This window comes from Ischnura elegans, chromosome 1 (assembly GCF_921293095.1).
Source record: "Ischnura elegans chromosome 1, ioIscEleg1.1, whole genome shotgun sequence".
In the NCBI taxonomy this organism is placed as follows: Eukaryota; Metazoa; Arthropoda; class Insecta; order Odonata; family Coenagrionidae; genus Ischnura; species Ischnura elegans.
The window spans coordinates 50,814,434-50,827,059 of NC_060246.1; the positions used below are offsets into that span (position 1 = coordinate 50,814,434).

Genomic DNA, 12,626 nt, shown 5'->3' on the forward strand with positions numbered 1-12,626 from the left:
AAGTTGTACTAACTCGCCGAAAGGAATTAACACTATCTCGAGGCCCTTTTTTGTAGATGGAAGCTATAAAAGAATGACTGAGTGTTTTGAGCGTTGTATGACTGTTTCCTATCATCGGGTAAATCACCATCGTTAATTATTACCGTGAACAAGTGTTTTAGAAAAGGAACTATAGCATTACCCAACGTCAGGGCCACAGGTCGTGCCACTTTTTATTTTGCTCAATCAATATATCAATATATCAAATCTTATAATAATAATAATTGTTTATTGTTAAGGGTGTTAAGGGTATTCTTAAGGGTAACTCTCGTTGATAAACATTGATCGTCATTATTATCAAGTAATATCTGTACCTACCGGTTGCTGTCGATTTTTTACGAGGAATCCATGTTGATATAACATAGATACTTCCGTGTCAAAAATGAAATGCAATATAGGCATCACAATCAGATATAACAAAATAGACAAGGACCAATTACCGTGATTCTACTAACCTGCAATGTCCATTGGGCTACAATACTACAAAGTTGGATTGAATTCTGAGACCCAGTTTTGTGACACTCCCCTCGTTAATTAAAAATCAATCTGTTTTAAAGTTTGCTCAGGGAGGTACACTATATGGATAGCCACAGCTGGATTGGCTGGAGGCACTGCGACTGATAACTCTACACATGCCAAATGGAGAGCAGCTCCATAAAAAAATTGCAGTCACTTAAAAATAGAGTCAAGAACTAAAATAAATCCTGTTGAGTAGTAAACCATAACTCTGATGGCCACTTTGGTAATTCAATGGCTCCAGAGACCATAACTATTTAATTTGCATGTGCATGTTATAATATAGCATGATCATACTTGTCTACGGAAGTGAATGCCCATTGTGGCCACCAGGTCCCAATAGAGGCAGTAGGTGCTACTTCTGCCATTGTCCAATCTTTTTCCATAGTAAAGACCATCTTATTTCATTATATGTATTGTCAAATGACTTCTCCAAGTTTACGGTCCTAATATAAAGATAATTATATACAGTGTTTTTTTCTTAAAGGTAATTTGCAATGCAAGTAGTACCATTGCCGCCCCTGTTCCCCTATTCATCCTAAATTCAAACTGGTTTTCCACGAGACATGCTCCAAATGCTTGAGTGCATGCATCCTGACACCAATCAAATACATAATATCAATTGATCAATTTGAAAAATATACCATGAAATATATATATAATACCTATATAATGAAAAGTTACTTAGGTTTCTGATAAAGTCAACAGAATTTATTTCATCAGATTACAGAGATAACATGAAAAATAACAATGATTAAACTAATAATCAAATACAAACTGCTTTAACAATAAACTAATTGGAAAAGAACTTACCTCAGCATGATTACCACATCAAAAAATTATTATTTGTCCAAAACACACCAAAAAATTATCTTTAATAAGCAGGGTAAGCAAGTTAACACTGCAGTGAAATGATGATTCGACTTCATTTGATAGAAGGCACAGTTTTGACCACCACAATCCATTAATTAAAGATCGGAAAAAATGGAAATGGATTATTACTCAGAATTAAATTAATCAACTTGATCATAAGCTTCTATCACCATTTGGATATCTGTCAATAAAATCAGAAATAAATGAGATAAAGCCTTCCAAAGAACATTTCCTTGATAAATATTGCAGAAAATAATTTAACTCATGACTAGGGGACTCATTCATTTTCCACACTGCATTTCAGCAAAAGTTGATAGCATTCAGCCTTTATATTAAACATATAAATGCTGAATGCTATCAACTTTTTTCTTCAAGTTCTTTCGACAACTTATTTATCAAATTGACTGGAAATTCACAAAGTTGGCACTTATATTCCTCTGAAAAGGCCATGAGGAAGGCGGGTACAACATCACCTATAGGTACATAACGATCCAATTCCTGAGTTAATGAGGTAACTCCTTTTCCCTCTAATCCACATGGTACTATGTGCTCAAACCATGACAGATCTACATTGCAATTGAGAGCTATCCCATGACTTACAATTGAACGCCCTGCTCTAACACCAACAGCACAGACTTTTCTCTCTTTACCTTTTGGACCAACCCAGAGACCAGGAAATTCACTGATTACTTTACAGCCTTGAAGACCAATTATATGGCAAGTTTTGGCGACAACAGCTTGAAGTTTTTCTACATATCGACGAAGACCAATGGCCCCTGCAATGAAATTCGTACTTGAAAGTAGCTGTGATATACGACATGAAGATTTTTTTGCAAAAATAAAACATTTTATGGATACAAAGTACAATAGCAGTTCATAAAATATTTAAAGGTACATAATTTTGAGTAAAGGTTAATATTAATTTTTAAAATCTATTGACGATGGATGAAGGGATCTGTTTGAGTACACACTCCTAAGTTTATTCTCCTTTTCCTTTGCCTTATATACTAAGAAAGGAAATATGTAATGTCATTGGCTTAAGACTGAGAATAACAGAAGTAATAAGAAGAAAGAGTCATCTCTGAAATCTTCAAATCACCCTGGAAAAAAAATGAAAGAAACAGGTTTCCCTTACCCTCCATCTCAGAACACACTCAGTTTGAACCAGGTCACATGGTGAGCTTCAGCAAGATTAATAAGTGATTTGAAGTAAGAGCAACAAGCTAACTTGCAAAGCTAATAGAATCTGCAACAGGGAGGATGACTCTACCCTGGTGAAAATGAACTGTTCGCTTAACTGTTCGTAAGCTGTGCACGTACTGTGCAAACGGTTCACAAATTTTCTGGGCCGTTCATGAAGTGTTTGGGAATTGTTCGCACGCACTAACCTGGTACCCACGAACGGCCCATGAACGGAACGCCTTGCGCACGGCTCCTGCACAGTTGGACATGAACACTTCCTGAACGCTTCATGAACATATATTTTAGTTCTGCACATCTCCTCCACGATTACTAAATGAAATAATTTATCCATGAATCACTATTTTACATAATTGATCATAAAGAAAACAATCATCATTGTGTTCATAATTTTCTATGCAAAATTAGTATCAGATATTGACTTAGAACTTGACAAATTTCCTAGGCCGTTCATGAGGTGTTTGGGAATTGTTCGCACGCTCTAACCTGGTACTCACGAACGGCCCATGAATGGAACGCCTTGTGCACAGCTCCTGCACAGTTGGACATGAACGCTTCATGAACAGATATTTTAGTTCTGCACATCTCCTCCACAGTTAATAAATGAAATAATTTAGCCATGATTCACTATTTTACATAATTGATGATCATTAACATATCATCATGAATTAAGGAAAACAACCATCATTGTGTTCATAATTTTCTAAGCAAAATAAGGATCAGATATTGACTTAGAACTTGACAAATTTCCTTGGCCGTTCATGAAGTGTTTGGGAATTGTTCGCACGCTCTACCCACAAACGGCCCATGAATGGAACGTCTTGTGCACGGCTTCAGGACAGTTGGCCAAGAACGCTTCCTGAACAGATTATTAAATTCAAGAGCCCAACCCATTTCTTCCACAGTTACTAAATGTAAAATTTAATTAATGCTATTCATGATTCACTATTTTGCATAAATGATAAGCATGAATTAAAAGAAACATAAATGAGTGCATTATAAGGGAAGACATTTAAAATTAGGGCTAATATGTTCAAAAATTCAAAAGTGCTTTAACTCCGTGTGAATGTTTATGCTGAGTTATTGGTGAAATGTGCAAAAATTGCCAAATTGGTATAATGAGGGTAATATATATTTACATTGACAGTTTTAATAAAAGTGTAAATATACAAGTACAAATGTTTTGAGGTTGCTATGCATTTACAACAATAATGTGAGCAAAGTAAATAATGTGTGACTTTCAAATACAATCCTGAGCTTGTGCAATAACTAAAAGTACTGCAAATAACCCCAGAAGATTGAAAATCTTAATTCCCAAAGACTTGAGAGCTCTTCCTGAACAGTTTAGTTTCATTGGTATGCAACACTTCAGCTCAGCTTAGCTACAGTTTGTAAACATATCTACCACAGCTTCCTGATCAAGCACTGGTATTATTAAATGGATTTCTTTTTCTTGACCTCAATTATTTAATGATGATTAATGTCTTGGTGTATAGGTCTGAGAATGATATACAATTGTTATGAATGATAAAGGTTGCATACCTGGTGAAAATAAATTGTTCAAGAACCATTCCAAAAGTGTGACACAAAATGTTCAGAAACTGTAGCGGAAGTGTTCATGAACTGTTGGGGAACCGTTCTTGTAGTGAATTTTGGCCCATTGAAGCGTTGCAAACTGTTCAAATAAGCTATTCATGGGGTATTTTCCTGCTGTTCATGAGGTGTTTTCAGATGTTCATGACGCATTCTTTTAACTTTACAGGAAGTGTTTACAATTATACCAATGATGATTAATGTCTTGGATTGTAGGTCACAAAAAATACAGAAAGAATTCAATTGTACACAAATGTAAAAGGAGAGACAAGAATTTTGGCATATTATGTATGTAAAATTGAATTCTATTTACATATATTCTTTTATTGTAACAACACATAGTAATAACCTTTCATTCCTTTATGCATAGGCTGATTTAGGGGGGGGGGGGGGCACGTGCCCCCCCCCCTAGACGCTTGAAAAATAGACAAGATTTTTAGTATTCTTTTTGTTTAATTGGGAGTCTCAATCATTTACGTAATTTTATATAAATAAGTATCTTGTTAACATAAAGAAAATTCATTGTACAGTAATTTTTCTATGCATAATGTTACCGTTTGAATCTCAAATATGAGAAGACTGTTTACCTGTCACACCCATGTGCCCCTCCCAGAAAAATATCCTGGATTCACCCTTGCCTTCATGTATCAATTTAATGTAACCATTATCATTCATAGCCTAGAATAAGGTATAAGGAATATATCGAAATGTTGGTAAACAATTTTGCATATTCTCACAATTGTTATTTACACAATTATTATTGTCAGACCTACACTTCAAGATGTTAATCATCATTGGTATTATGGTAAACGCTTCCTGTACAGTTAAAAGAATGCTTCACGAACATCTGAAAACACCTCATGAACAGCAGGAAAATACCCCATGAATAGCTTATTGGAACGGTTCGTCACGGTTCAATGGGCCAAAATACAGTCCATGAACGGTTCAATAATAGTTCATGAACACTTCGGGAACAGGTTCTGAGCACTTTGTGTAATGCTTCCTGCACGGTTACTGAACACTCCATGAACAGCTGAACACCTCATGAACAGCTGGGAAACACCTACTGAACAGCTTATTGGAACGGTTCGTCATGGTTCAATGGGCCAAAATACAGTCCATGAACGGTTCAATAATAGTTCATGAACACTTCGGGAACAGGTTCTGAACACTTCGTGCAACACTTCCTGCACGGTTACTGAACACTCCATGAACAGCTGAACACCTCATGAACAGCTGGGAAACGCCTGCTGAACAGCTTATTGGAACGTTTCGTCACGGTTCAATGGGCCAAAATACAGTCCGTGAACGGTTCCCGAACAGTTCATGAACACTTAGTGAACAGGTTCTGAACACTTTGTTTAATGCTTCTTGAACGGTTCATGAACAGTTCATTTTCACCAGGGTATATGCTAGCCAATTGCTGGAAATAGGTTATTAAGCATGATGAACATCTCACCACTGCCACAAATTCCCATCTTCATACATAAAATGACCTACAGGCAATCATATTCTTTTCCTACTGGAAGATGCCATGACGACAGCTAGAACCTGTTACCTCAAGACAACAGTTAAAAATTTTAAGTTTAACAATGGATTATGAAGTACTATTTTTGTACTAAATGAGTCTCATTAAATAATTCCAACTTTCCTGAACCTGAAAAACAGGGGAAACCTGGGGTTTGTATTTTACAATGCTGAATTTTTCCTATCTTAGATTTTTAAAGTAAATACTATTAAAATAAAAAAATTACAATCAGCGAAGCATTTGACCACTTCAAGCATTAATGAGGGCCAGATAATTTTAACAAAGTAAGCATGTAATACATTATGAGGAAGTAAATGACAAACTTTTTGTCAAAAAAAAAAACAGCAACATTAGGTCAAAACAAGAAGGTCGAATAAGGTGCCACAAAGAAGTACGTAAATAAAATCCAACAGCCTGTTTGACATTGCACATGCTAATTTTCTGCTGATGAGGAACTAATGGGTTAATTCAGTACTTTTTTATGAATTTCCATCTCGGTAGTTTCTAAAATGTTATGAGTCCATCATATTCCCGTTTTTCAATATTTTTCTACTTCTAAAGCTGATGAAAAAGCATTGGCATCAAGACAAGTTGATAATCAGTTGATAAGACCTAAGACAATGATCTGAAAATTTAATGAATCAGCTGTAGCTTGGGCATTTTAAGCTTGCTCAATAGGATTATCCACTGTGGCCGAGCACAGCATATGAAACAATCATGCCATTAATTGGGACAAGTCCAGAATTCTGTGCTGCACTAATCATTACTGGGAAACACTCACAAAGGAGGCCATCAAGATCAGGCTGGAAAAGAAAAATATCAAGCGAGACAATGGCTACAGCATAAGTACCGTCTGGAGGCCAATTTTAAGGCTGATCAAGCAAGGGAGGAGAAAAGAAGAAGGTGGGAAAATTGGACTAATCCGCAACCACCTGATTTTCACCTTTGGCCTACATATTCTGGCTATGTTTCTAGTCACTTCACTGGCCCTGAAGACAAAAACCAACTCTGTTTCCAAAACGTCGGCATCAATACATAGTTAGAATTTCACCCAAAGGACAGCCTGAGTTCCACAACATATGTAAAAGCATACACTCCAGTGTGAGATTTTATCTTCGAAATTTCAAAATGCATTTTCAATTATGGAGTTTTATAATAAGACACTTTTAGCTATAATTATTGGTACTTTTGTACCATAGAAATGAGGGAGTTTGAGGCAGCTGCTGGCACTATGCTGAAGGGCAAATATTGGTAGCCTTGGTCTGACAGAATATAGTGCATTCAATGGTATCATTTTGTCCAATCCATGTTTACATTTTAGGAATAGAAAAAAAAACAGATAATAATATATGTTGAAATATATTTCTATAGTCATGTATTGAATATCGCCCATTAAATATTATGAATAGGGATGTGTGAGTAGCACTTTTTGATCTCGAGTCGAGTATTGAGACGAGTAGAAAATTACTCGCAAGTATCGAGTCTAGTCCAGTCGAGTATGATAATTTCTGAACCAGGCAAGACAGCCATGCATACTACAGTATATTCTACTCCCACTTTCTATGATATGTCTAGCCTAATGTAAGAAGGAAAATATAATGAGGGTCGTTGATGGTTAATGTCAGATGCATGTAGTAGGAGATGAATGAAAATTAATGTCTTCAATAGTTCCATAGGCACACTTGAAATTAATTAACCCCAAGTATTATGTTGACCATTTAAGTCATATATGTATTCAAACTACAACCGAGAGCCCTCAGTACAGTTATTTTCAGAGCTATAATAAAGATTACATACTATGTATTGTAACCGTCGCCATGTGGCCGGTGACATTACGGGTTGACTGGACGCTTTGAGAGAGGGAGAGCCTTACCTCATGGTCAAGCAGAGGTTTATTTTTGTGTGTGTGTGTGTGTGGTTTGTTCCTTTGTGCGAGCGAACGATGTGAGCGTGATTCATTTTTCCCTCCCCACCCTTCAATTCCCGTTTTCCCGAGTCCCTGTGTTGTGAAACGAACTAAGACATTTCACCCCCCCCTTTCCCCTCATGGTGATGTGACTCGAGAGAGCATCCATTTACGAACTCTCCCACTGCCCCCACCCCAGGTACACCACCCCTACTTTTGGGGATAAAAACCCTGCGAGAGTGGTCGCCGGGAGGAGAACGAGTCGGGTCACATGGTCACTCTGGGCGTAAGATTGCCAAGCTAAAGAAAGAAGTCGGCCTGGTTTTTTTGAAGTGTTGCTGGCGAATACGCAGTCGGAGGAGATTTATTGGGATGTGGGGTGGGTGGACGGGCTAAATTGAAGCGGGACAGGAGAAAAGAGACTGACCGGTAATTTTCCGCCGCCAAAGGAAAGCCGTCCTGTGCTACCCCATCAAGGAGACAGAAGTCAACAGCCCTCACCAGGTGCTGCAAAAAGCAGAAACTCAGCCCTCAGCATTGACGCGACCTGGATCTGATAAGTGCTACTGCCCCTGCCCCAAACAACGAGCTAAGACGTTTCCCCCCACCCCCCAAGTTAAGAAGATTCCGTACCAGTGTCCCTGTGACCAGTGTCGTATACGAACCCCAAAATTGTCCCCCCCATTCGGTGCAGAAGAGCTGTTTCCCCACCCCCCGATCTTCATTGTGTTCTGATTCCCCCTATTCCCCCCCCTCGATGTGTGAGTGTGTATTAGTTTGTAAGGACAGGGTACATTTTTCTTTTGATTATATTGTCATTTAACTTCGTGATCAGATGGTGCAAGATGAACTTATGAAATCAATTGGGCGAGAATTAGTTGTTTCACTTGTGTTTGCTCAGTTTTCTTTTGATGTTATATTCAGTCGATTCTCGCATGTGCCCGCAAGGAAGCAGCAATCTGATGTATGATTATGTACTTAGATTATTTACTGTTTTCATTAAATTTGTGTTAAATAATGGATTTGTAGAAGGGTCTCGTTCTTTCAATTGCACCGATCACCAAGAGGTCACTCATACGTTCCTTTCCCTTCTCGCACATCCTGTCCCCTTTCTCTCCCGAAAAAAAAATCCCTTCCCTTGCACCCCCAATCCCTCCCACTCCCCCCTTGACCCGTGACGAGAGGTCACAACTGGCACCCAACGTGAGTGGTGCGCGTAGACGAAACCCGGGTTCACAATTGTTGCTAGAACATGGGGGGATTCGATAAATGATCAGATGTGTGTGTGTGGTCATAGTTGTCCATGTTAAGTTCACATAATTTTCCTGTTGTATTGAGATGCCCGGTTTTGCTAAGACCGCTTGATTTGGCCTAAAGTGTTGGACTTGGGGTAGTTTACTTTTGTATTAGAATTGATTTCTTTGATTTTGATTGGATGAATTTTGTGCAAAATGGGGCTCAAGGGGGAAAGTTTTCAAAAGTATAGAGAGCCAGCTACCTGCAATGAGGATGAGTCGCAGAAAGACAAATCAGAAGGGGTAATTGAAGTTTCCATTGACGAGGGCGATTTAGTTTTAGGTCGTTACCATTGCAGAAATCCCACACGTTCTTTCATTTTGCAATTCACTTACTTTTACGGTCCAAGAGAAATTGAAGGAGATGAAAGAGGCCTCCAGAGTCCACCCGAGGCCTTGATTTCATTGACCTCATGTTTTTAAAGGGTCGTTTTTTTCCATACAGATCAAAATTCATGAAAAAAGTGATCCTGGTAACAGGCCAAATGCCACACACATGATTACCAAGCTTGAACATCATGCTTCATCACTGTAAGGAGCAAATATGAAACCTAAGTTCCTAATTTGAAATTAAGTCAATGCTCCACTAGGCTGAGTGGACTTTGGCTATAGAATGAATTTCAAAAATAAGAAGTTCTATGCTGCATGGGCGTTTATTAGGATCACATTGTAAAAGAAACAAACTAACATAGAAGAAAAGAACATCAATAGAGACAAAGGCTTCCACTTAAGCAATATGTGGAAGAGGATAACCAACCACTAAATACAAAAACAACACTAATTGTGAGAAACAACCACTCAGGGCCCACTTGAACAACACTACACGGTATAAATACAGAGAAGAACTTGGCTCCACATTCTACCCTTGAAGACGATGGCAGACTCAGCCTCCCAAAACCACACCCAGTGGGAAACCCAAGAATTCCTTCAGTTTTCGCCATGTTTTCCAAGCTATTGTCTTCCATCTCAAAAATCTAACATGGTGATCACACTTATGCTCTTTATATACTCATACTATGTCTGTAAATTCATAAGTATGTTGTAAATAAAAAGACTGTGAGCCTTGTGACTTGAGAACCTATAATTGAAATCACTGTCCCTGGCATTTTGTGAAAACATTCCAACAAGTTACAGGTTCAGTGCGTTTGGAAATACTGATGGAAAGAGAAATATTCAGATTTACAAGCAATAAATGCAATTTATTTCTCCACAAGTAATCGAGCTTCAATAATTTAAATCCAATATCCACTTGAGCTATGACAGAAAATAATGTTTCTGGTTTAACGAAATTGGTAGAGAAACTGCAAGAAAAGAACGATTACATGAACTTCATTACTAAAGAGACAATAAATTGCATTTCCAACCCACATCTATCAATACTTCGGGGAACAGAACATGATTTCAATCCACCACCACTTTTTCAACCTTATCACGCTTGATATGGTAGAAACTGAGTAGGTTAACCACATTTAAGGAATAGGAATATGTAACACATTATATTATATCAAGAGAATATCATCATCAACACAATGATCATGAAATTCATTACTGTGATAAAGAAGAAATAGAAAATTTCCAGTACTGCATGTGAATACATTGTGCAGATAAAAAACAGACTGCTTCATCCCTCTATGTGGATACATCCACATAGAGAGATGAAGCATACCAAGTAACATTAACCCGTCAACGCCCACGGGTGCCATATGGCACCCAGTGCAGTGTTGAGCCAATACTCCTGCAAAGCATTTAATATGAGAATTTTAGCGTACATTTCGGTGCACATACTTAGAAGAAGGTTTCCTCTATTATTCAGTCAGTTTGAATTGTGTTCATTGTGTTGAGCTCATATGTATCATATTTTTAAAAAGTGAAATATGTGTGATTTAAACAAACTTTGGGTGCTGACGGGTTAATATTTTGAGGTGGAACATTCATTTTTTATGAATCGATTTGAAATAACCCAAATATTGGTCTTCTATTGATTACCAAAACTCATACCAAGGTAAAAATAAATCTCCATTGAACGACTAAGACAAAGACTTGTTTTAGCAATAATTTCAAGAGTTCAATTTCAAGACCCTCGTTTCACAACTTCCAATGAAAATTCTGTGTTTTATTAACGCTAAAATACTGTTTCACAGCTGTAACAGAACAAGTGGGGATTCAGCCTTACTACTACTCTCTGCGGACCGCTATTGCTCATTTAGCACAACTCACACATATCAAGCATAAAAATGCACCCTATTAGACTGAAAATGAGCAGTGAGACAGGGCTACATTTCTGCTGTTCTCTCCAAAGTGTAGATTTGACAGCAGACTAAAAGCAATCGCTGAGTAAAATACCGAGTGTAGCCAAAATTAAAACCACACGAAGACTACCACAGAGCTTGCTTCTCGGCGGCTTGTCAGTCGCAAAATATTTAACGAAAATGCGCATCCCTATTGGAAATATTCAATTCCGTGCAGTTGAAAAGTGACAAATTTAAATTGAATTTATGGAAATTCATTTGAATTTCTTTCACGGAATTGAATATTTCCTATATAGATCTGGTTATATTGCAATTGCATTCCACACGGAACCATGGTCCCGTGCATGTAATGCGATTAATATTGAAAATATTCCTAGCCACCAAAATGTTTGATCGCTTGCTATCTAAAGCGATGTTATTGTACTGTATTCATATTATATGTTATCATGGATTTATGACCCATTCAAATTATCATATAATACCTTTCTCGTCTGAGAACTGTCGTAAATGTAGAATCGGGTAAGCCACGAGCTGACCAGGTCCATGAAATGTGATAAGGCCTCCTCGATCAGTCCGATGAAATTCTGCACCGAGAGCTTTCAGACGAATTTCTTCTTGCAAAGAATAACCTTTTGATCTTATGCCAATAGTGTAGGTGGGATGATGCTCCAAAATGAGAAGTGAATTTTCAAAATAATTCACATCACGGGGCTGAGATAGGATCCTTTGAATCCGCAGAGCAGTTAGGTAACTTTTTCGGCCGATCTGCCACACTCGAATTATAGGAGGCATTAAATACGAGATAAACCTACACCTCGCGGTAACTTATACTTTTTTACGTACACAGAATAGCCTTAAACTATTTCTTTCATAATTTAAAATTGCATTTTGCAATAGTCTAAAGAAATATAACCGCGTCAGTGGTGCAATCGTGAGATAGAGTCCGTATGTATAGAATATTATAATCAACTATAATATTTCTTGGATGACACCATCGCACCAAGGTTGTAGTGTTCTTGGTTGTAGTGGTTGTAGTATTGAAAGTAGCAAATGAAATGTCGATATGCGCACAGCCACCATGTTCGCGGTAGATAGCGGGTATTCACGGCTGGCTGTAGGGGCGTTGCAGTCCAAGGAGCTCCTTCTGTTAGGCAACCAGCAATGATCTGTACTCGAGGCACCTCGAAGTGCACCGCCGTCAACAGGCTTAAGTGAGTTCCGTCTGCCTGCCGGTGCCCTCTTTGCTAGGGCTTTAAAAGTGCTACGTTAGGATTATAGCAGAACTTGAACTGCGATGCCAAAACTAATGAATTTGCCGAAAAGAAGACAAGAAGGAAACTTTCGTAGTAGTTCTCTTTGGGCTTGAAGGAGGCCCCGTTATGTCATCATTCATGTTTTTTATCTGCACTTTAATTTATCCGGAAGAT

At 38.0% G+C, this 12,626-nt stretch overlaps 1 protein-coding gene across 3 annotated transcripts; it reads right to left on the bottom strand.

Moving 5' to 3' along the window:
• Positions 1-1,243: 1,243 nt before the first annotated feature.
• Positions 1,244-12,626, bottom strand: LOC124159972 (putative lipoyltransferase 2, mitochondrial). Of its 3 annotated transcripts, XM_046535787.1 has the most exons (3): positions 11,682-12,626; positions 2,079-2,204; positions 1,244-1,609 (listed from the first exon to the last, which is right to left on the bottom strand). In XM_046535787.1, the coding sequence occupies exons 1-3, from the start codon at positions 11,989-11,991 to the stop codon at positions 1,569-1,571; spliced, it is 477 nt and encodes a 158-aa protein (XP_046391743.1). In that variant the 5' UTR covers positions 11,992-12,626; the 3' UTR covers positions 1,244-1,568. The 3 variants fall into 3 exon arrangements, with proteins under 3 accessions (XP_046391743.1, XP_046391741.1, XP_046391742.1); XM_046535785.1 differs by having other exon boundaries at positions 1,244-2,204; positions 11,682-12,610; XM_046535786.1 differs by lacking the exon at positions 11,682-12,626 and adding an exon at positions 9,287-10,680 and having other exon boundaries at positions 1,244-2,204.

Bases quoted from the DNA above. Each gene is read 5' to 3' on its own strand.
- LOC124159972 (XM_046535785.1), bottom strand. From the start codon at position 11,991: ATGCCTCCTATAATTCGAGTGTGGCAGATCGGCCGAAAAAGTTACCTA. The intron at 2,205-11,681 runs GTATTATATGAT...ATTTCATTGCAG, and splicing joins ACAGTTCTCAGACGAGAAAG to GGGCCATTGGTCTTCGTCGA.